The sequence below is a fragment of the Echiichthys vipera genome, assembly GCF_963691815.1.
Source record: "Echiichthys vipera genome assembly, chromosome: 2".
Taxonomy (NCBI): Eukaryota; Metazoa; Chordata; class Actinopteri; order Perciformes; family Trachinidae; genus Echiichthys; species Echiichthys vipera.
In genome coordinates, this window is record NC_139827.1 from 13839685 (window position 1) to 13864629 (window position 24945).

Genomic DNA, 24945 nt, shown 5'->3' on the forward strand with positions numbered 1-24945 from the left:
TCTGATGATGAGTCCTGAAATGGTTTATTATACACCACCAGATATTGTTGTTATCCAGCAGGTAGGTAGGTCCCATCCTATAGTATAGCCAATTCGACATGAAGCTGCAAGTAGATTATTATATTTAATATTAATAATATCTGCCTTAACCTCAACTGTGTTGTATATTTCCAAATGACAGAAATAGTTTGTTTTTTTCATGATGTAACAATAACATATTTACGTGATGTCTACTTTGGTATGAAGATTACCAGATGTCACACTTTAATTACATACAATACATGACACAAACAGAATTATGAGAATTGTAGGTCCTTTTAACTGGGTTGTGCTTTTCATTGTGGGTTGATGGAAAGTGGGAAGTGTAATTTGTTCCATTGCATCTTTCTATGGTCAGATTTTCCTATCATAGAACATATCCTTTCTTTAACACATTCATACAAACTGCTACATACTGTATGTACGGTATATACACACCACAGAAAAAATAAAGCATTGGTATTTACAATTGTATATACCCACCACAGAAAGTAAAAAATGTTAATAAACAAAGAAATAAAAAATCTGTAAGAGCACCTGGGTAAAATACTCCTTCTTTTCCGTACACTGTGAAAACCATGTTTTTGTTTAGGCATCATTTAAACCTTTAAATGCATGTCAAATTTAACAGACCACTTAATTAATACCATTTATAATTGGAGCTTCTTTAATATAAAATATTATTATTATTAATATAAATGTAAACTAACTAAAGTAATATCCTACTCAAATACTTTTAATGTTAGTATCAAGTATTATAAATGAATGACATTTCTCAAACACGTGTTTTCCATCAGATATTCCAATTTCTGTTTTTGCCTTTGTGAACAGTGGTTCAGAGAAATCTGCTGTGTACACTGTTCCCTCATATTTTCTTTTTCCTGTTTGCATCAAACTGTATATACATGTTCCTGTTAACTACATTTTCCTCATTTGCATACATTTACTAGAATATCTGTAATGCAAACTGAAGCTGAACTTGATCTATCTGTGTTTGTTCACATGACATCTATTGCATGGCTGTCCAACTGTCCCTCCAGGGAGAAGGATCCCTCCTCAGTTGTTCTTCATGAGTTTTCTTCTGTTGTTTTCCCTGTTAAAGTTTTTAACAAAAAGAGTTTCCACTTTCAGTCGGGGGCCTCTATACATGGAACTGGCATGACCACTTTGAGGGTGGAGTATCACAGCCGAAAGACACACAGCTTAGGTAAGGGGTTGACTCTAGAATTGTCCATAAATGTGAGCGTGAACAGTCGTCAGTCTCTAGGTGATGATGAAGATGAAGACAACCATGAAGGTCCAAGCTTGTTCAAGAGGAAAGTATTTCTTCATCTTCCTCATTCTGGCTGTGGCTGTCTTAATCATAATGAAAAACATGGAGATCCGGCAGGTGAGAACTTGGTTTTGGTTGGATGACTTAAAGGGTGGACCTTATTTGAAATATTGAATGTTAATTAGAATTCCAAATATTGTGTATTGTATTTTAAATGTGTTTTAATATGGCCCAGCAACAAAAGTGTCCTTCATATGTAACGCAATTTGAGTTAAGGGTATTTTCCCTCTCAACTCTTCACTTGACTTGCTGAAAACAGCAGCTCCTCTAGTTAAAGGGTAAGGCTGTCATTCTTCTTTCAAAACCATCAACGTGTTATAACCTAGTGGCTTTCAGTTGTTCCTAGTGAAGGCATAAATCTTAAAGTCCCACTCCTGACACATGTTAAAGTATTATTAGATATTTTGATAATATGGATTTCTTATGTGTTGTGCACTAAAAACTGACAGCCTCCATATGGGATGACCAACCTGTCCGTCAGGTCTGTGAAATGTGTGTATTCTTTGAGATGACAGAGTGGCGGTGATCACCACAATGCTTCTAACTACGTCCTCATTAATATGAAATACGTCAGCAAATAATTTTTTTCTAAATAACCAAGGCACAAAAAAACTTTCATTTGTGATAAAACATTGAGCAAAATTAGAGAACAGTAACCATTGTGCCAGAAGAGAAGATTCAAACCATGTTTTCTTAGGGCTATAGAATTAAAAGTGGAAGTGTAACTACTGTTTTTGACATGAATAATCATTGCCAACATACAAGATAGTTTGGATTGCTAGACAAGAAAGAGTACAGTATTTCTTAAAGCGTGTGTTTCTCTGCACGGTTTGACCTGTCATCCACACGTAACCGCAGCTTAAAACCAGAGTCTTTTTTAACAGGAGTCCAGGGTGAACTTTTTTGAAAAGTCTGGGATCAGCAGTAATTTGTGGACAGGAAAACTGAGGAAGCCCTCAATTTCTTGTCGACATTGTTTGACGTCACACTGCGACTGTTAACATTAAGTACTTGGACTGACCCAACCGATTTAAAATTCATGAATGACAGTGAGAAGTAACTCAACTTTGCTGTCAGTACACATGAAGGAATCTGCTCGACCTTGGCTCGCCATTGTTGTTTTTCGTGCATGAATTTTTCCAGCTTTGTCATTGGCTAAAATGGCCGTCTTTTTGGAGTGCTATCGCCACCTACTGGATTGGCATGTGTATGTGGAAGTGGTGTGGACAGGAATTTTTGATGAGATATGTCTTTGTGTGGACTAGGCCAGAGTGAGTTATCAGTTAAATGGTTGCCGTGGTTGTGGCAAGCCTGCCCCTGTGTTAATTTACGTAGTCCTGTACTTCTGTTCGACTAAAAGAAATATGGCTTCATTAATGTATGGGAAGAGGATTCACTCCTAACTAATGCAACTCATCAAAGACCCTTTATTATTTTGGGTTGAGAAAATGATTCACTCCCGAAGGAAATAGAACTGAGAGGAGTTCAACAAACTGAAATTCTTTTTTTTATTATTAGTTGTCCTTTAAGAGCATATATTTTGGTTGAACTTTCAACACTTTTTGTTGAGGAATATAATTTGGACTTACAATGGCCATTACCATTGCTGAGTGTGGTTCATTGTGTGTTTGTGTAATTTATCATGTTCTTACTCAAGGAAAGGCAGAGTACTTCTTTAAGTTTAAAAAGTTTATCAAAACAGCAAATAATTTCCCCCTTGGCCAAGGGGTGTCTCTGGGGTCTGAAATAGCAGGCTTTTAGCCAAGTTGTTACCTGCATCTAGCAAGCCTGAAAGAACGCAGAGAGCCCCCCTTCACAAAGCATTTATACAGCAATAAAGTTCATTGGGTTCTTGTGATTGGTTCAGAATGTTGCTGAGGAAGTCTCTGGCTCCAGCTTTAGAATTTCATTCACTCCTTAACAGGCTCTCATTCGTTCACGAGTTGAATCCTCTGCCCCCTGGTCACACGGTTCATCCAATGATCCACCAGCTCCTGTGGAAAGAACACTCCCTACTCTGTAGCTCCCTGCCTCCTAGTGGGCTGACCCTGTTTGATCTGACTGCACCTAGTTTAAACTGGAGTTTAGCTGCACATCCTTTAGTTATTCCATCTATGTTAAATTCATAATAATGTGAAAGCATGCTATATAGTTTTTATTTCACTTCCATACGTACACAGTGAGTAATAACAAAACTTCAATTATATTATGAAAAAATGAACACTTCAAGTTTAAAAATCCCCACAAATATATATAAAAAAAGTTATATATGCTAATTGATTTAGCGAGAAAAGTTGGCAACATTGTTTGTCTAGAGCGTGCAAGCTTCATGCGCATGCTCCGTCTCTTTCTTCTCCCCTTTCGATGTATGTCTGTGGCAGAGTTACAGCATCACATATGGCTTGGCATGTGTACTACAGCTTTTGAGTAGTTTCAGTTAATCTCACTTAGTTAATCAGTTTTGTTTGATGCATCTGTCTCCATTTCAGTTTCAGCATGAAGTGTCCTCCACCGTCGTCGAACCGAAAGTTACCACTGAGCGTGAGATGCATCATGGCCTCTGCGAACTACAGCCACTGCCTCCCAAGGAGGCTCAGGAAGAACGCCTCCTGCTAGACTCCATTGCTTGGCCTGAAACTCCGCTTTTGCCAGATCCTCTTATCCTGGAGCAGACCAGTGATCCAGCTCACAGTACCTTCACCATTCTCCCAGGGAGGGAAGGAGGACAGTGGCACGTAGGGGATCAGCTGGAGGTTTTGATCAAAATTTCTGACTTCAAGGGCCGTCCCAAGAAGACTGGGGGAGACCTCTTATTTGCCCGGGTGCACAACCCAACACTTAGTGCAGGTGTGGCTGGGCATGTGGTGGATCATCTCAATGGCAGCTACTCTGCTGTAGTGTCTTTACTCTGGGAAGGAAGCGCACAGGTTGAGGTGATGCTGAAAACTATCATGTTAAATATGTTTGTACTGTAGGTGTCTTAATCTATCTTCTAACTAATTGTTCACTAAGCCCCACCCCCGTGCTACACCAGTTCACTTTCAGGTCTTAAGATGCATTCACACCGGGCAGCGACAGATGCGACACATCGCTTGAAATGCTAGTAATGTGTTGCATGATCACATGTGGATCATATTTGGACCATTGCGCCAAACGTGTTGCTTCTAATGCGTGAATGTAGATCATGACGTGAACCTGCTTTTAACCGTCAGCCAGCATACAGCAGCTCGGAGTACCATGGCGAGACCAGCTGCTCCTGCTAGAGGAGGCAGCTAGAAGCCCTGCTAGCGAGGCTTTGGTCTCACCAGCGGGGTTTAAAATACTTCCCGCTGTTGGTTAGGTTACAGCTGTAGGTAGCAGATTGTTTAGCCGTTCATGCTCAAACTTGCTGATTACATGAGAGCAGATCAACAGAATTTATTCTCATAATTTGTTCCACTCTTCTTCATGTGATTTTTGGTTTTGGAAAGACTAAAAGAGGGTAACTTTCTAACTTTCTCTAAATATGCAGAGTATACTAAAGACTCATCAACTTCAACATGTCAAACAAATCCAGAGCTTAACAAACCTGCTGTGCCTGCATACAGTTGCTGAGCTATGATTGGGTAATTCATTGGAGCGGACGAGTGAATGGAAGTTCCTCCACAGATGGTTGATGGCTGATTCAAGATTTCAACTCGAGCACTCAAAAAAATGAGAGAAAACACTCCACCTTAAAATTTACGACAGCTGTCAAAGAGCTGGAAAAGACTTAATGATAGTGGAGAAAGTCTAGATGACAGTGGCACTATTCACACTGGCAGCGGTGCAAATGCACGACATAAAAGGTTTGACTATTCACCCCCTGAGTGCAGTGATGGAGGTTAGCGCCGGAGACTTAAGCCAGAGGACAAAATAAAAGCGTATCTACCTGTGATTTCTGAACACAGTCAGGAAGCCAAAGCAGGAAAAGCTAAAACTGGGCTATTGTGAGATATTTATTGAGAATTTAGTGAAATGCTCTGAATGAATTTAAGTTCCTTCTGGTAAACAGTTAACTACTTAGTGTGTGTCTAGAGCTCCTATTGTGAAGGGAAAGCACAGAAGAAGGGAAGCTATCTAGGCTGCCTTTGACGAGGTTGTAGGTAAAATAGTTTTCCGTCTGATCCATAGATGAATGAGGTTTAGCAGCAGACCTGTTTTTGTTGTTTTAAAGATCAATCTGGTTTACAAAACAACAATCTTTATGAATGTGCCAATTCAATTTATTTGTATTTGATATGACTGAACATGATTGGACATAAGTTAAAACTGTGGTTCTCTGTCCAATCAGGTGATGCTGGTTCACCCTAGTGAGGCCATCACAGTTCTGACCAGGCTGAACATCGAACAACCTGACAGAGTGCCATTTCACAGCGTCTTTCGCCAGGGCTCTCACTCTGAAACCACCATGTGTAACGTATGCCTACGTCAACCCCAGCTACCACTGTGCAACTTTACTAACCCCTCTACAGGCGAGCCTTGGTTCTGCTACAAGCCAAAGAATCTGAGCTGTGACACAAGGATCATTCACAGCGTTGTAGAATTCCACCAAAACCTCAAGGCAAACGAGGAGAAACTCTTTGAGAGGTGAGAAATCAGAGAAAGGACTGGCATTTTGTGTGACTTCTAAGAAGTATACAGCGAGTGTTACCTATATATTTCATTGGTAGGACATTTCAGAAGTGTGTAACTGTTGTCAACTCACTGGAGTTGGTGGAATCAAAGGTGTGGATCAAGGCAAGGTGGAAACCAAAGTATTGTTAAAAAAAGAGTGAATTTTGGACAAACATTTTGCAAGTCTCCACCAACTCCATAGGAAAATATCTGTCTTTGCTGCCAAGTGCTCCGCTGTGTTCACCAGCTAACTGTCTAAAAAAAAAACAAGTTGAAAGATTCTATAATGTTCTGTCGAGCTGAGAGAAACTGCAACCTCTGTGGGTTAAAGTACTTTTTTCACATTTTAGTGTTTGATCTTTTATATAATATATAATTCTCATATATTTCTAGTAAAAGTCTGACCAATCATTTTATTCGGCCCCAATAAACTGATTTGCCAAGCTTCCTGCCTGTCATCGCAACACCATCCCTTCCAGTTGCCTATCGCTGTCACTGCTAACAAATCACGCGCGTCTCTGCGATGGACAGAGCTGTAGGGTGGTCTGTGAGAGTAAAACAAGGAACGGCAAAGAACTGATGCGTCAAGAGGAGGCTAATGCAGCTTCATCTGGAGCTGATAAGAGATGAAATGGTCACAGTTTCAGTTATCAGTTACTATAGTTCTGTTATTTGTGCAATGAAGATTAGCATTAGTAGTACTGCTCAGTTTCTCCCCATGAGCGTCAGGCGAGGAGGGAACATCAGAGGTCAGGCAGGGGTAAGATGGTGGGACTTAGGAGGGAGCCGAAGTTGTTCATGTTTCAATTTTTTCTAATTGCTGAGCAACATAACAGAAAGGTTAGAATACCTTTAATGTTGCTATGTGTGTGTGTGTGTGTGTGTCTATGTGTGTGTTTGTGCGCATGAGAGCCTATTTTAGTAAATTCCTGTGTGAATTGGATACTCGACAAATGAAAAGTATTGATTATTTTCTCTTTTGAACTCTAGTGCAAAATTAGACAGTAAGGCCTGGATTATATGACAAGGTTATCATTTAACCAATATTGTTTGGCATCGATAATGGTCCTCATCACACCACCATGTGATATTTTTTTTACCTCTGTGTGCTTTTCTTCAGTGGTATCAACATGAAAGTACCCATTCATGCTTCAGGACCTGCCAGTGTCACTGTGTTGTCAAAAAAGCAAGGTAAAGCACAACTTTTTACAACTGTCTATAATTATTTAAAACTAAATGTGATAGAGAACACAAAAGTAGAGCCGGCAAAAATAAATTGTAAAAAAATTGCTGCTAGTTTCTTCTGGGTACAGCGTTTTCTGAAACACAATTTGAGAGACGCGCTGGAAGCATGGAGCGTTACCCGTAGTTCATTAATGTGTCAAAGGCTGGTAGCAGTGCAGTTTCTTGGTGTAAGGTCTGCAAGCTGTTATCACCAAAGTAAGGAGCTGCTACTGCTCGCTTGATGAAGCTTCATGCGATGTTTGGCAGTTAAATCAGGTGCTCTCATGTTCTTGTTGGCATTATCGTTGCTTCTTCCATCCATTGTCCAACAAATACACTAAATACCACCATTACAGGAATGTTAAAAAACTACTAAATAACTAAATCTTTAGTAAATACACATTTATAAAGATTTATGTCTTTTGTAGTAACAAATTGACTTAAGGCTGACTGACAGGTTTGGGAAAGACCTTTGTTTTGGTCTTTTCATGGTATTTTTTGAGGATAACAAAAATATGAATATCCTCACCCTTATTCTTCGCAGGTCAACCAGAGATCAAGAGCAACATTGTGACATCTGGACTCTATGGCTATTACTACCGGGGTGTGTGGCGAGCACTTGATGGCACCACAGTTCGTCAATTTGACGTTTCTGCCAAAATTAATTGCCTGAGAAAGAAGGAGGTCCACATGTTGGGAGACAGCACGATCAGGACGATGTTTGAATATCTCGTCGCAACACTACCAGGTAGCTGATTCACAGAGATTTCTGACAACAGTTTGAGTTTGTTCACAGAGTAACTCAATTGGATCTCTCTGTAATCATTTTAGATCTTAAGGAGTTTGCCCAGCATAACCTGGGAAAAGCTGGATTTCACATGTCTGTGGACCAAGTGAATAACATCATGGTGGCGTATCACTTACACTGGGTTCCTCTCCGAACTGTCTCTGTGGCAGTCAGTGAGCTGCATTATGCTGCCAGTGAAATAGATCGCTTTCTTGGAGGCCCTGATACTGTTGTAGTTATTGGTGTCTGGGCTCACTTTGGTAATTTCCCTGTTGAACTCTACATCCGGCGGCTGCAGAACATCCGTAAGGCGGTGGTGCGGCTGCTGAACAGGGCTCCGGGCACAAAGGTCCTCATCCGCACAGGGAACCCCAAAGCTCTGACACTTTTTTATGCAATAACCAACAGTGACTGGTACACACTGCAGTGTGACAAGGTGCTCAGAGCCATGTTCAAAGGACTGAATGTTCGTATGATCTATGCCTGGGAAATGGTTGTTGCCCACCAACTGCCACACAACCTCCACCCTACAACTCCCATTATTAAGGATATGTTTGACGTTATCTTGTCCTACGTGTGCCCTCAATAGGGCAGCTAGATGTGTGTGTAATGGGGGAGAGGAGTGATTCAAGAAAGAGCTGATTTTACAGCTTGTCTGTGATTTTCTATCAATTGCAAACAGTCCACGAACAGACTAGACGAACTACATCTACTTTATTCATGGAATGTTGAATGAGCAGAACAGAAACAGTACTGGATGGAAAACAGCTCTAAGTCATGTTGCTGTTGGTTATAAACACTAACCTAAGTAGACCCAGGCTGGTTGTCTGGCAACCTCCAATAGACTTTTTAAAAATGTTTTACATTTTTGTACAGATGAGATATAACATTCTAATTAGTGAGCTTTAACAGTGCTGGTAGGCCACTTTTGTTGCCTTTGAACAGTTTGCTAAGCTGATGATTCCATCTTTATATTGAATGGACAGATATGAGAAGGTAACTCCAAAAACTTCAAATTCAGAGGCTGGATCAAAACAGTCCACCATGCACCAACGAGTTGTTTAACAGAGCGTTCAGCTGATCATTTGCAATTTATAATTAAAGTTGGAAAATGTGACATGACTATGTATTCATAGGATATTTAGTGGAAATCAATCACTGGTAAATATTTTATGGCTTATGGCTCACTGAGTGCAGCTGAGGTTTCATTATTTTCCATAGTAAGTTTAACATACAGTAAACATGTAAATCTGTCTGATGATGAGTCCTGAAATGGTTTATTATACACCACCAGATATTGTTGTTATCCAGCAGGTAGGTTCTCCCATCCTATAGTATAGCCAATTCGACATGAAGCTGCAAGTAGATTATTATATTTAATATTAATAATATCTGCCTTAACCTCAACTGTGTTGTATATTTCCAAATGACAGAAATAGTTTGTTTTTTTCATGATGTAACAATAACATATTTACGTGATGTCTACTTTGGTATGAAGATTACCAGATGTCACACTTTAATTACATACAATACATGACACAAACAGAATTATGAGAATTGTAGGTCCTTTTAACTGGGTTTTGCTTTTCATTGTGGGTTGATGGAAAGTGGGAAGTGTAATTTGTTCCATTGCACCTTTTTATAGTCAGATTTTCCTATCATAGAACATATCCTTTCTTTAACACATTCATACAAACTGCTACATACTGTATGTACGGTATATACACACCACAGAAAAAATAAAGCATTGGTATTTACAATTGTATATACCCACCACAGAAAGTAAAAAATGTTAATAAACAAAGAAATAAAAAATCTGTAAGAGCATCTGGGTAAAATACTCCTTCTTTTCCGTACACTGTGAAAACCATGTTTTTGGATAGGCATCATTTAAACCTTTAAATGCATGTCAAATTTAACAGACCACTTAATTAATACCATTTATAATTGGAGCTTCTTTAATATCAGGCTACAAGTTACAGGTACCGTGTCGGCACGTAAGGGGTTGGTCTCTGCTGTCTGAAAGAAGCTGCAGTCATACCTGGCAGACAGGTAGCTATCCAACCGGTCTGGCCTCATCATAAGGAAATGTTCCTTCTGAATTCACAGTAGTTCAGAAGACTGAATTTATATCTGGAGAGACTGTGGCAATGCATGCATTATGTACGGACGGATTGTTCTAAAGTCTTTCTTCTTCTTCCATTTTATACTTTATACTTCTGTTCCAAAGAGGGAAATATTGGACGTTATACTCCTCCTGTACTTTATCCAGAGTAAACCATCGTAATTGTTTTGATGATTGATCATTTTGTATTAGTCTGTTTTGTGATCCAATGCGAAATGGGCCAAGAGTAAACACCAGAAGACACCAGAGTAAACTAACTTAAGTAATACCCTACTCTAAAAAAAGTCCTACTCAAATACTTTTAATGTTAGTATCAAGTATTATAAATGAATGATATTTCTCAAACACAGGTTTTCCATCAGATATTCCAATTTCTGTTTTTGCCTTTTGTGAACAGTGGTTCAGAGAAATCTGCTGTGTACACTGTTGCCTCATATTTTCTTTTTTCTGTTTGCATCAAACTGTATATACATGTTCCTGTTAACTACATTTTCCTCATTCGAATACATTTACTATAATATCTGTAATGCAAACTGAAGCTGAACTTGATCTATCTGTGTTTGTTCACATGACATCTATTGCATGGCTGTCCAACTGTCCCTCCAGGGAGAAGGATCCCTCCTCAGTTGTTCTTCATGAGTTTTCTTCCATTGTTTTCCCTGTTAAAGTTTTTAACAAAAAGAGTTTCCACTTTCAGTCGGGGGCCTCTATACATGGAACTGGCATGACCACTTTGAGGGTGGAGTTTCACAGCCGAAAGACATACAGCTTAGGTAAGGGGTTGACTCTAGAATTGTCCATAAATGTGAGCGTGAACAGTCGTCAGTCTCTAGGTGATGATGAAGATGGAGACGATCATGAAGGTCAAAGCTTGTTCAAGAGGAAAGTATTTCTTCATCTTCCTCATTCTGGCTGTGGCTGACTTAATCTTAATGAAAAACATGGAGATCCGGCAGGTGAGAACTTGGTTTTGGTGGGATCACTTAAAGGGTGGACCTTATTTGAAATATTTAATGTTAATTAGAATTCCAAATATTGTGTATTGTATTTTAAATGTGTTTTAATATTGCCCAGCAACAAAAGTGTCCTTCATATGTAACGTAATTTGAGTTTAGGGTATTTTCCCTCTCAACTCTTCACTTGACTGGCTGAAAACAGCAGCTCCTCTAGTTAAAGGGTAAGGCTGTCATTCTTCTATCAAAACCATCAACGTGTTAGAACCTAGTGGCTTTCAGTTGTTCCTAGTGAAGGCATAAATCTTAAAGTCCCACTCCTGACACATGTTAAAGTATTATTAGATATTTTGATAATATGGATTTCTTATGTGTTGTGCACTAAAAACTGACAGCCTCCATATGGGACGACCAACCTGTCCGTCAGGTCTGTGAAATGTGTGTATTCTTTGAGATGACAGAGTGGCGGTGATCACCACAATGCTTCTAACTACGTCCTCATTGATATGACATACGTCAGCAAATTATTTTTTTCTAAATAACCAAGGCACAAAAAAACTTTCATTTGTGATAAAACATTGAGCAAAATTAGAGAACAGTAACCATTGTGTCAGAAGAGATGATTCAAACAATGTTTTCTTAGGGCTATAGAATTCAAAAATGAATAGGAAGTGTAACTACTGCTTTTGACATGAATAATCATTGGCAACATACAAGATAGTTTGGATTGCTAGACAAGAAAGAGTACAGTATTTCTTAAAGCGTGTGTTTCTCTGCACGGTTTGACCTGTCATCCACACGTAACCGCAGCTTAAAACCAGAGTCTTTTTTAACAGGAGTCCAGGGTGAACTTTTTTGAAAAGTCTGGGATCAGCAGTAATTTGTGGACAGGAAAACTGAGGAAGCCCTCAATTTCTTGTCGACATTGTTTGACGTCACACTGCGACTGTTAACATTAAGTACTTGGACTGACCCAACCGATTTAAAATTCATGAATGACAGTGAGAAGTAACTCAACTTTGCTGTCAGTACACATGAAGGAATCTGCTCGACCTTGGCTCGCCATTGTTGTTTTTCGTGCATGAATTTTTCCAGCCTTGTCATTGGCTAAAATGGCCGTCTTTTTGGAGTGCTATCGCCACCTACTGGATTGGCATGTGTATGTGGAAGTGGTGTGGACAGGAATTTTTGATGAGATATGTGTTTGTGTGGACTAGGCCTGAGTGAGCTATCAGTTAAATGGTTGCCGCGGTTGTGGCAAGCCTGCCCCTGTGTTAATTTACGTAGTCTTGTACTTCTGTTCGACTAAAAGAAATATGGCTTCATTAATGTCTGGGAAGAGGATTCACTCCTAACTAATGCAACTCATCAAAGATCCTTTATTATTTTGGGTTGAGAAAATGATTCACTCCCGAAGGAAATAGAACTGAGAGGAGTTCAACAAACTGAAATTCTTTTTTTTTATTATTAGTTGTCCTTTAAGAGCATATATTTTGGTTGAACTTTCAACACTTTTTGTTGAAGAATATAATTTGGACTTACAATGGATATTACCATTGCTGAGTGTGGTTCATTGTGTGTTTGTGTAATTTATCATGTTCTTACTCAAGGAAAGGCAGAGTACTTCTTTAAGTTTAAAAAGTTTATCAAAACAGCAAATAATTTCCCCCTTGGCCAAGGGGTGTCTCTGGGGTCGGAAATAGCAGTCTTTTAGCCAAGTTGTTACCTGCATCTAGCAAGCCTGAAAGAACGCAGGCTACTGGCTACTACTCTGCTGGTTCGCTCTTCCTGTGGGCGACTGTGGCTCAGAGACAGAGTGGGTTGTCCTCCATTTGAGAGATTGGTGGTTCGATCCCCACCTCCGCCGGTCCACATGTCGAAGTGTCCTTAGGCAAGACACTGAACCCCGAATTCCTCCCCGTGGTGTGTATGGGTGTCTAAATGTGGTGTGAATGGTTACATTAGATAAGATGGTATGTAGATGTCCACTGCCATCAGTGTGAATGTCTGTGTGAATGGGTGAATGTGACAAAGACTATGAAAGCGCCTTGAGTAGTCAGAAGACTAGAAAGGCGCTATATAAGTACAAGCCCATTTACCATTTACCAAGTCCATGTCTTTGGACCAAGTGAATGGTGGCATCCTGCTTTCACGGGGTTCCTATCCAAATTCTCTCTGTGGGAGTCAGTGAGCTGCGTTATGCTGCCAGTAAAATAGATCGCTTACTTGGAGGCCCTAATCCTGTTGTAGTTATTGGTCTCTGGGCTCACTTTGGCACTTTCCCTGTTGAGGTCTACATCCGGCGGCTGCAGAACATCCGTAATGCGGTGGTGCGGCTGCTGAACAGGGCTCCAGGCACAAAGGTCCTCATCCGCACAAGGAACCCCAAAGCTCCGTCATTTTTTCATGCAATAACCAACAGTGACTGGAACGTGCTGCAGTGGACAAGGTGCTCAGAGCCATGTTCAAAGGACTGAATGTTCGTATGATCTATGCCTGGGAATTGGTTGTTGCCCACAACATCCACCCTACAACTCCCATTATTAAGGATATGATTGACATTCTTTTGTCCTACGTGTGCCCTCAATAGGGCAGCTAGATGCGTGTTTAATGGGGGAGAGGAGTGATTCAGGAAAGAGCTGAGTTAACATCTTGTATGTGTGTTTCTATCAGTTGCGGATAATGTTGAATGAGCAGAACAGAAACAGTACTGGATGGAAAACAGCTCTAAGTCATGTTGCTGTTGGTTATAAACACTTACAACTTCATTCCTCATGTCTTAGGATTGTCAAGCAGCATTCCAGGCAATTACTGATCTAAGTAGACCCAACCTCCAATAGACTTTTTAAAAATGTTTTACATTTTTGTACAGATGAGATATAACATGCTAATTAGTGAGCATTAACAGTGCTGGTATGCCACTTTTGTTGCATTCGAACAGTTTGCTAAGCTGATGACTCCATCTTTATGTTGAATGGACAGATATGAGAAGGTCACTCCAAAAACTTCAAATTCAGAGGCTGGATCAAAACAATCCACCATGCACCAACGAGTTGTTTAACAGAGCTTTCAGCTGATCATTTGCAATTTGTAATTAAAGTTGGAAAACGTGACATGACTATTTATTCATAGGATATTTAGTGGAAATCAATCACTGGTAAATATTTTATGGCTCACTGAGTGCAGCTGAGGAGGCTGAATATTGTTGTTATCCAGCAAGTTGGTAGGTTCTCCCATCCTATAGTCAAGCCAATTTGACATGAAGCTGCAAGTAGATTATTATATTTAATATTAATAATATCTGCCTTAACCTCAACTGTGTTGTATATTTCCAAATGACAGAAATAGTTTGTTTTTTTCATGATGTAACAATAACATATTTACGTGATGTCTACTTTGGTATGAAGATTACCAGATGTCACACTTGGTTGTGCTTTTCATTGTGGGTTGATGGAAAGTGGGAAGTGTAATTTGTTCCATTGCACCTTTCTATAGTCAGATTTTCCTATCGTATAACATATCTTATCTTTAACACATTCATACAAACTGCTACATACTGTATGTACGGTATATACACACCACAGAAAAAATAAAGCATTAGTATTTACAATTGTATATACTCACCACAGAAAGTAAATAATGTTAATAAACACATGTAAATAAAAAATCTGTAAGAGCACCTGGGTAAAATACTCCTTCTTTTCCGTACCCTGTGAAAACCATATTTTTGGATAGGCATCATTTAAACCTTTAAATGCATGTCAAATTTAACAGACCACTTAATTAATACCATTTATAATTGGAGCTTCTTTAATATCAGGCTACAAGTTACAGGTACCGTGTCGGCACGTAAGGGGTTGGTCTCTGCTGTCTGAAAGAAGCTGCAGTCATACCTGGCAGACAGGTAGCTATCCAACCGGTCTGGCCTCATCATAAGGAAATGTTCCTTCTGAATTCACAGTAGTTCAGAAGACTGAATTTATATCTGGAGAGACTGTGGCAATGCATGCATTATGTACGGACGGATTGTTCTAAAGTCTTTCTTCTTCTTCCATTTTATACTTTATACTTCTGTTCCAAAGAGGGAAATATTGGACGTTATACTCCTCCTGTACTTTATCCAGAGTAAACCATCGTAATTGTTTTGATGATTGATCATTTTGTATTAGTCTGTTTTGTGATCCAATGTCAAATGGGCCAAGAGTAAACACCAGAAGACACCAGAGTAAACTAACTTAAGTAATACCCTACTCTAAAAAAAGTCCTCTTCAAATACTTTTAATGTTAGTATCAAGTATTATAAATGAATGATATTTCTCAAACACAGGTTTTCCATCAGATATTCCAATTTCTGTTTTTGCCTTTTGTGAACAGTGGTTCAGATAAATCTGCTGTGTACACTGTTCCCTCATATTTTCTTTTTTCTGTATACATGTTCCTGTTAACTACATTTTCCTCATTTGCATACATTTACTAGAATATCTGTAATGCAAACTGAAGCTGAACTTGATCTATCTGTGTTTGTTCACATGACATCTATTGCATGGCTTTCCAACTGTCCCTCCAGGGAGAAGGATCCCTCCTCAGTTGTTCTTCATGAGTTTTCTTCTGTTGTTTTCCCTGTTAAAGTTTTTAACAAAAAGAGTTTCCACTTTCAGTCGGGGGCCTCTATACATGGAACTGGCATGACCACTTTGAGGGTGGAGTATCACAGCCGAAAGACATACAGCTTAGGTAAGGGGTTGACTCTAGAATTGTCCATAAATGTGAGCGTGAACAGTCGTCAGTCTCTAGGTGATGATGAAGATGGAGACGATCATGAAGGTCAAAGCTTGTTCAAGAGGAAAGTATTTCTTCATCTTCCTCATTCTGGCTGTGGCTGACTTAATCTTAATGAAAAACATGGAGATCCGGCAGGTGAGAACTTGGTTTTGGTGGGATCACTTAAAGGGTGGACCTTATTTGAAATATTTAATGTTAATTAGAATTCCAAATATTGTGTATTGTATTTTAAATGTGTTTTAATATTGCCCAGCAACAAAAGTGTCCTTCATATGTAACGTAATTTGAGTTTAGGGTATTTTCCCTCTCAACTCTTCACTTGACTGGCTGAAAACAGCAGCTCCTCTAGTTAAAGGGTAAGGCTGTCATTCTTCTATCAAAACCATCAACGTGTTAGAACCTAGTGGCTTTCAGTTGTTCCTAGTGAAGGCATAAATCTTAAAGTCCCACTCCTGACACATGTTAAAGTATTATTAGATATTTTGATAATATGGATTTCTTATGTGTTGTGCACTAAAAACTGACAGCCTCCATATGGGACGACCAACCTGTCCGTCAGGTCTGTGAAATGTGTGTATTCTTTGAGATGACAGAGTGGCGGTGATCACCACAATGCTTCTAACTACGTCCTCATTGATATGACATACGTCAGCAAATTATTTTTTTCTAAATAACCAAGGCACAAAAAAACTTTCATTTGTGATAAAACATTGAGCAAAATTAGAGAACAGTAACCATTGTGTCAGAAGAGATGATTCAAACAATGTTTTCTTAGGGCTATAGAATTCAAAAATGAATAGGAAGTGTAACTACTGCTTTTGACATGAATAATCATTGGCAACATACAAGATAGTTTGGATTGCTAGACAAGAAAGAGTACAGTATTTCTTAAAGCGTGTGTTTCTCTGCACGGTTTGACCTGTCATCCACACGTAACCGCAGCTTAAAACCAGAGTCTTTTTTAACAGGAGTCCAGGGTGAACTTTTTTGAAAAGTCTGGGATCAGCAGTAATTTGTGGACAGGAAAACTGAGGAAGCCCTCAATTTCTTGTCGACATTGTTTGACGTCACACTGCGACTGTTAACATTAAGTACTTGGACTGACCCAACCGATTTAAAATTCATGAATGACAGTGAGAAGTAACTCAACTTTGCTGTCAGTACACATGAAGGAATCTGCTCGACCTTGGCTCGCCATCGTTGTTTTTCGTGCATGAATTTTTCCAGCTTTGTCATTGGCTAAAATGGCCGTCTTTTTGGAGTGCTATCGCCACCTACTGGATTGGCATGTGTATGTGGAAGTGGTGTGGACAGGAATTTTTGATGAGATATGTGTTTGTGTGGACTAGGCCTGAGTGAGCTATCAGTTAAATGGTTGCCGCGGTTGTGGCAAGCCTGCCCCTGTGTTAATTTACGTAGTCTTGTACTTCTGTTCGACTAAAAGAAATATGGCTTCATTAATGTCTGGGAAGAGGATTCACTCCTAACTAATGCAACTCATCAAAGATCCTTTATTATTTTGGGTTGAGAAAATGATTCACTCCCGAAGGAAATAGAACTGAGAGGAGTTCAACAAACTGAAATTCTTTTTTTTATTATTAGTTGTCCTTTAAGAGCATATATTTTGGTTGAACTTTCAACACTTTTTGTTGAAGAATATAATTTGGACTTACAATGGATATTACCATTGCTGAGTGTGGTTCATTGTGTGTTTGTGTAATTTATCATGTTCTTACTCAAGGAAAGGCAGAGTACTTCTTTAAGTTTAAAAAGTTTATCAAAACAGCAAATAATTTCCCCCTTGGCCAAGGGGTGTCTCTGGGGTCGGAAATAGCAGTCTTTTAGCCAAGTTGTTACCTGCATCTAGCAAGCCTGAAAGAACGCAGAGAGCCCCCCTTCACAAAGCATTTATACAGCAATAAAGTTCATTGGGTTCTTGTGATTGGTTCAGAATGTTGCTGAGGAAGTCTCTGGCTCCAGCTTTAGAATTTCATTCACTCCTTAACAGGCTCTCATTCGTTCACAAGTTGAATCCTCTGCCCCCTGGTCACACGGTTCCTTCAATGATCCACCAGCTCCTGTGGAAAGAACACTCCCTACTCTGTAGCTTCCTGCCTCCTAGGGGGCTGACCCTGTTTGATCTGACTGCACCTAGTTTAAACTGGAGTTTATCTGAACATCCTTTAGTTATTCCATCTATGTTAAATTCATAATAATGTGAAAGCATGCTATATAGTTTTTATTTCACTTCCATACGTACACAGTCAGTAATAACAAAACTTCAATTATATTATGAAAAAAAAAACACTTCAAGTTTAAAAATCCCCACAAATATATATAAAAAAAAGTTATATATGCTAATTGATTTAGCGAGAAAAGTTGGCAACATTGTTTGTCTAGAGCGTGCAAGCTTCATGCGCATGCTCCGTCTCTTCTTCTCCCCTTTCGATGTATGTCTGTGGCAGAGTTACAGCATCACATATGGCTTGGCATGTGTACTAGAGCTTTTGAGTAGTTTTAGTTAATCTCACTTAGTTAATCAGTTTTGTTTGATGCATCTGTCTCCATTTCAGTTTCAGCATGAAGTGTCCTCCACCATCGTCAAACCGAAAGTTACCACTGAGCGTGAGATGCATCATGGCCTCTGCGAACTACAGCCACTGCCTCCCAAGGAGGCTCAGGAAGAACGCCTCCTGCTAGACTCCATTGCTTGGCCTGAAACTCCGCTTTTGCCAGATCCTCTTATCCTGGAGCAGACCAGTGATCCAGCTCACAGTACCTTCACCATTCTCCCAGGGAGGGAAGGAGGACAGTGGCACGTAGGGGATCAGCTGGAGGTTTTGATCAAAATTTCTGACTTCAAGGGCCGTCCCAAGAAGACTGGGGGAGACCTCTTATTTGCCCGGGTGCACAACCCAACACTTAAAGCAGGTGTGGCTGGGCATGTGGTGGATCATCTCAATGGCAGCTACTCTGCTGTAGTGTCTTTACTCTGGGAAGGAAGCGCACAGGTTGAGGTGATGCTGAAAACTATCATGTTAAATATGTTTGTACTGTAGGTGTCTTAATCTATCTTCTAAATAATTGTTCACCAAGCCCCACCCCCGTGCTACACCTGTTCACTTTCAGGTCTTAAGATGCATTCACACCGGGCAGCGACAGATGCGACACATCGCTTGAAATGCTAGTAATGTGTTGCATGATCACATGTGGATCATATTTGGACCATTGCGCCTAACGTGTTGCTTCTAATGCGTGAATGTAGATCATGACGTGAACCTGCTTTTAACCGTCAGCCAGCATACAGCAGCTCGGAGTACCATGGCGAGACCAGCTGCTCCTGCTAGAGGAGGCAGCTAGAAGCCCTAAAGCCCGAGGCTTTGGTCTCACCAGCGGGGTTTAAAATACTTCCCGCTGTTGGTTAGGTTACAGCTGTAGGTAGCAGATTGTTTAGCCGTTCATGCTCAAACTTGCTGATTACATTAGAGCAGATCAACTGAATTTATTCTCATAATTTGTTCCACTCTTCTTCATGTGATTTTTGGTTTTGGAAGGACTAAAAGAAGGTAACTTTCTAACTTTCTCTAAATATGCAGAGTATACTAAAGACCCATCAACTTCCACATGTCAAACAAATCCAGAGCTTAACAAACCTGCTGTGCCTGCATACAGTTGCTGAGCTATGATTGGGTAATTCATTGGAGCGGACGAGTGAATGGAAGTTCCTCCACAGATGGTTGATGGCTGATTCAAGATGTCAACTCGTGCACTCAAAAAAAACGAAAGAAAACACTCCACCTTAAAATTTACGACAGCTGTCAAAGAGCAGGAAAAAAGACTGAATGATAGTGGAGAAAGTCTAGATGACAGTGGCACTATTCACACTGGCAGCGGTGCAAATGCACGACATAAAAGATTTGAATATTCACCCCAACTCAGGAAGAGTCCCGTGTGTTGTTTCTGCTTCTGAGTGCAGTGACGGAGGTTAGCGCCAAAGTTTTCAACCAGAGAACAAAATAATTGTGATCTCTGAACACAGTCAGGAAGCCAAAGCAGGAAAAGCTAAAACTGGGCTACTGTAAGATATTTAATTGGGTTTTCTTTTAGTGAAATGCTCTGAATGAAATTAAGTTCCTTCTGGTAAACAGTTAACTACTTAGTGTGTGTCTAGAGCTCCTATTGTGAAGGGAAAGCACAGAAGAAGGGAAGCTATCTAGGCTGCCTTTGACGAGGTTGTAGGTAAAATAGTTTTCCGTCTGATCCATAGATGAATGAGGTCTAGCAGCAGACCTGTTTTTGTTGTTTTAAAGATCAATCTGGTTTACAAAACAACAATCCTTATGAATGTGCCAATTCAATTTATTTATATTTGATATGACTGAACATGATTGGACATAAGTTAAAACTGTGGTTCTCTGTCCAATCAGGTGATGTTGATTCACCCTAGTGAGGCCATCACAGTTCTGACCAGGCTGAACATCGAACAACCTGACAGAGTGCCATTTCACAGCGTCTTTCGCCAGGGCTCACGCTCTGAAACCACCATGTGTAACGTATGCCTGCGTCAACCCCAGCTACCACTGTGCAACTTTACTAACCCCTCTACAGGCGAGCCTTGGTTCTGCTACAAGCCAAAGAATCTGAGCTGTGACACAAGGATCATTCACAGCATGGAAGAATTCCACCAAAACCTCAAGGCAAACGAGGAGAAACTCTTTGAGAGGTGAGGGATCAGAGAAAGGACTGGCATTTTGTGTGACTTCTAAGAAGTATACAGCGAGTGTTACCTATATATTTCATTGGTAGGACATTTCAGAAGTGTGTAACTGTTGTCAACTCACTGGAGTTGGTGGAATCAAAGGTGTGGATCAAGGCAGGGTGGAAACCAAAGTATTGTTAAAAAAATTTTAATGATGGACTTACATTTTGCAAGTCTCCACCAACTCCATAGGAAAATATCTGTCTTTGCTGCCAAGTACTCCGCTGTGTTCACCAGCTAACTGTCTAAAAAAAAAACAAGTTGAAAGATTCTATAATGTTCTGTCGAGCTGAGAGAAACTGCAACCTCTGTGGGTTAAAGTACTTTTTTCACATTTTAGTGTTTGATCTTTTATATAATATATAATTCTCATATATTTCTAGTAAAAGTCTGACCAATCATTTTATTCGGCCCCAATAAACTGATTTGCCAAGCTTCCTGCCTGTCATCGCAACAGCATCCCTTCCAGTTGCCTATCGCTGTCACTGCTTGCAAATCACGCGCGTCTCTGCGATGGACAGAGCGGTAGGGTGGTCTGTGAGAGTAAAACAAGGAACGGCAAAGAACTGATGCCTCAAGAGGAGGCTAATGCAGCTTCATCTGGAGCTGATAAGAGATGAAATGGTCACAGTTTCAGTTATCAGTTACTATAGTTCAGTTATTTGTGCAATGAAGATTAGCATTAGTAGTACTGCTCAGTTTCTCACCATGAGCGTCAGGCGAGGAGGGAACATCAGAGGTCAGGCAGGGGCAAGACGGTGGGACTTTGGAGGGAGCCGAAGTTGTTCATGTTTCAATTTTTTCTAGTTGCTGAGCAACATAACAGAAAGGTTAGAATACCTTTAATGTCTGCGTGTGTGTGTGTGTGCGTGTGTGTGTTTGCGTGTGTGTGTGCGTGTGTGTGTGTGTATGTGTGTGTGCATGTGTGTGTGTGTGTGTGTGTGTGTGTGTGTGTATGTGTATATGTGTGCGTGTGTGTGTGTGTGTGTGTGTATGTGTGTGTGCATGTGTGTGTGAGTGTGTGTGTGTGTGTGTGTGTGTGTGTGATATTGTTTTTTACCTCTGTGTGCTTTTCTTCAGTGGTATCAACATGAAAGTCCTCATTCATGCTTCAGGACCTGCCAGTGTCACTGTGTTGTCAAAAAAGCAAGGTAAAGCACAACTTTTTACAACTGTCTATAATTATTTAAAACTAAATGTGCTACAAAACACAAAATAGAGCCGGCAAAAATAACTTGTAAAAAGTTTTACTAGTTTCTTCTGGGTACAGCGTTCTCTGGAACACAATTTGAGAGACGCACTGGAAGCATGGAGCGTTACCCTTAGTTCATTAATGTGTCAAAGGCTGTTAGCAGTGTAGTTTCTTGGTGTAAGGTCTGCAAGCTGTTATCACCAAAGTAAGGAGCTGCTACTGCTCGCTTGATGAAGCTTCATGCGATGTTTAGCAGTTAAATCAGGTGCTCTCATGTTCTTATTGGCATTATCGTTGCTTCTTCTATCCACTGTCCAACAAATACACTAAATACCACCATTACAGGAATGTTAAAAAACTACTAAATAACTAAATCTTTAGTAAATAAGATATTTATTTGTGACACATTTATAAAGATTTATGTCTTTTGTTGTAACAAATTGACTTGAGGCTGACTGACAGGTTTGGGAAAGACCTTTGATGTGGTCTTTTCATGGCATTTGTTGAAGATAACAAAAATATAAATATCCTCACCCTTATTCTTCGCAGGTCAACCAGAGATGAAGAGCAACATTGTGACATCTGGACTCTATGGCTATTACTACAGGGGTGTGTGGCGAGCACTTGATGGCACCACAGTTCGTCAATTTGACGTTTCTGCCAAAATTAATTGCCTGAAAAAGAAGGAGGTCCACATGTTTGGAGACAGCACGGTCAGGATGTGGTTTGAATATCTCGTCGCAACACTACCAGGTAGCTGATTCACAGAGATTTCTGACAACAGTTTGAGTTTGTTCACAGTGTAATTTAATTGGATCTCTCTGTAATCATTTTAGATCTTAAGGAGTTTGCCCTGCATAACCCGGGGAAAGCTGTATATCACATGTCTTTGGACCAAGTGAATAACATCATGGTGGCGTATCACTTACACTGGGTTCCTTTCCGAACCGTCAATTTGGAAGTCAGTGAGCTACGTTATGCTGCCAGTGAAATAGATCGCTTACCTGGAGGCCCTAATACTGTTGTAGTTATTGGCGTCTGGGCTCACTTTGGTAGTTTCCCTGTTGAACTCTACATCCGGCGGCTGCAGAACATCCGTAAGGCGGTGGTGCGGCTGCTGAACAGGGCTCCAGCCACAAAGGTCCTCATCCGCACAGGGAACCCCAAAGCTATGACACTTTTTTATGCACTAACCAACAGTGACTGGTACACACTGCAGTGTGACAAGGTGCTCAGAGCCATGTTCAAAGGACTGAATGTTCGTATGATCTATGCCTGGGAAATGGTTGTTGCCCACCAACTGCCACACAACCTCCACCCTACAACTCCCATTATTAAGGATATGATAGACGTTATCTTGTCCTACGTGTGCCCTCAATAGGGCAGCTAGATGTGTGTTTAATGGGGGAGAGGAGTGATTCAAGAAAGAGTTGATTTTACAGCTTCTCTGTGAGTTTCTATCAATTGCAAACAGTTAATTGCCTAACCATCCTCTACCCCCCACAAAGCCCCTAAGGCTCTACCTACAGGAGTCCCAGCCCCTGCACATATTATATAAAGCCCCTGCTGAGCTATCCACCCCCCTCCAAGTAAATACATTTTACTTATGTATTTATGTTGTTTTTTTCTCTTTGTAGTTATGGTAAATTGTGTGGGAACGTATGTAGCTGGATGTAAACTCATAATTAACCATAATCTTAAAATATACAAGCATAATGATATATACCTGTTCTATGATATTGTTTCCTTTTACACAGACACAGTGGCATTTAGACATGGCCCCTTTAGGGTGTCAGTGTGTCTCCATTGTAACAGAGGAGGTTTGGATTTTAATGTTTGTTCAGTTGTCTTTTTAACTGAGATAAATAATTGAAACACTTGTGTAGTAAAAGATAGAAGTGTTCATCTTTTTATCCTGCAACTTCTACAGTTTCATATCTATATTGATTGGAAATGTCAAGATTCGGTTCTGTCAGTCCCTCCTCTCTCCCTTCTGTGTGAGTTTGTCTGTCTGTTTTTCCCTGCATGTTTCTCCCCTGTGTGTTGTTTTGTCCAAGAACGGTTAGGCGTGGTTCCACCTCAGCTGCAGGGAGTTACGCTGATCACCTCCAGGAGTATAAGAAGTTGGAGGTGACATGCATGCAGTGCCAGACCGTTGTTCTCATTTACTTCACTTACTACTCTTCATCGGTTGGCTCCGGTTCCTCGTTCGTTCCGGTATTTGCACTCCGTGTTGATTTTTTTGTTAATCATTGTTTCTTTGTTTCTTTCCGTAGTTTCCCGCGTTCCTCTTTCCCTGTCCTGTTTCCTGACCGCCTGTCGTTGTGTGACACCAGCAATCGGTTGCTTGACCTGCATCAGGGCACCGCCCTTTGCCGCGGATTATTCAGTGGAGTTTCGTACTCTAGCAGCTGAATTAGGCTGGGATGATAGGGCTCTCCAGAGCATATTTTTTAAGGGGTTAAACGAGGAGGTAAAGGACTGCTTAGTGGGTAGATCTGATACTACTAACCTTTAGGAGCTTATTGGCCTCACCATAAAAATAGATAACCATCTACCTTAGTAATGCCAGGCTCACTCACTGTTTCCCCTGATTCCGCTCCTTGTGTCCCCGTTAGCAACCATGTTACCTTGTCTCCCGCTCCAGTCCACGAGGAACCCATGCAGTTAGGTCACAGCCGTTTGACCCCCGGCGAACGTCAACGGCGTTTTCGGGGTAGACTTTGCATTTACTGTGGTGTAACAAAAATATATTTACATGATGTCTACTTTGGTATGAAGATTACCAGATGTCACACTTTAGTTACATACAATACATGACACAAACAGAATTATGAGAATTGTATGTCATTTTAACTGGGTTGTGCTTTTCATTGAGGGTTGATGGAAAGTTGGGAAGTGTAATTTGTTCCATTGCACCTTTCTGTAGTTTTTATTTTATGAATAAAATTCCTATGAAAAAATAAATAACAATATGAAATGTAATTTTCTTTAAATCACATAATACTCAGTTGAAGTGGAACTTGTGTATTTATCGTTTATTCAATACTCACTGAAGTATCCCTTGACTGCAGCCTCAAGAGGACGATATGAAGGTGCTCTCTTCATCACATAGA

General features: G+C 40.3%; 2 protein-coding genes across 2 annotated transcripts; both read left to right on the forward strand.

Annotated features, from left to right (window-relative positions):
- Positions 1-3918: 3918 nt before the first annotated feature.
- Positions 3919-8607, forward strand: LOC310963979 (NXPE family member 3-like; the record flags this gene model as incomplete). Its single annotated transcript, XM_083936936.1, has 5 exons — positions 3919-4305; positions 5685-5980; positions 7128-7198; positions 7776-7979; positions 8063-8607. 5 exons carry the CDS (start codon positions 3919-3921, stop codon positions 8605-8607), a joined length of 1503 nt encoding a protein of 500 aa, XP_083793062.1.
- Positions 8608-18508: 9901 nt separating this feature from the next.
- Positions 18509-23210, forward strand: LOC310963990 (NXPE family member 3-like; the record flags this gene model as incomplete). The annotated part of the gene is made up of 5 exons (XM_083936947.1): positions 18509-18895; positions 20306-20601; positions 21718-21788; positions 22379-22582; positions 22666-23210. The coding sequence occupies 5 exons, from the start codon at positions 18509-18511 to the stop codon at positions 23208-23210; spliced, it is 1503 nt and encodes a 500-aa protein (XP_083793073.1).
- Between the last annotated feature and the right edge of the window lie 1735 nt (positions 23211-24945).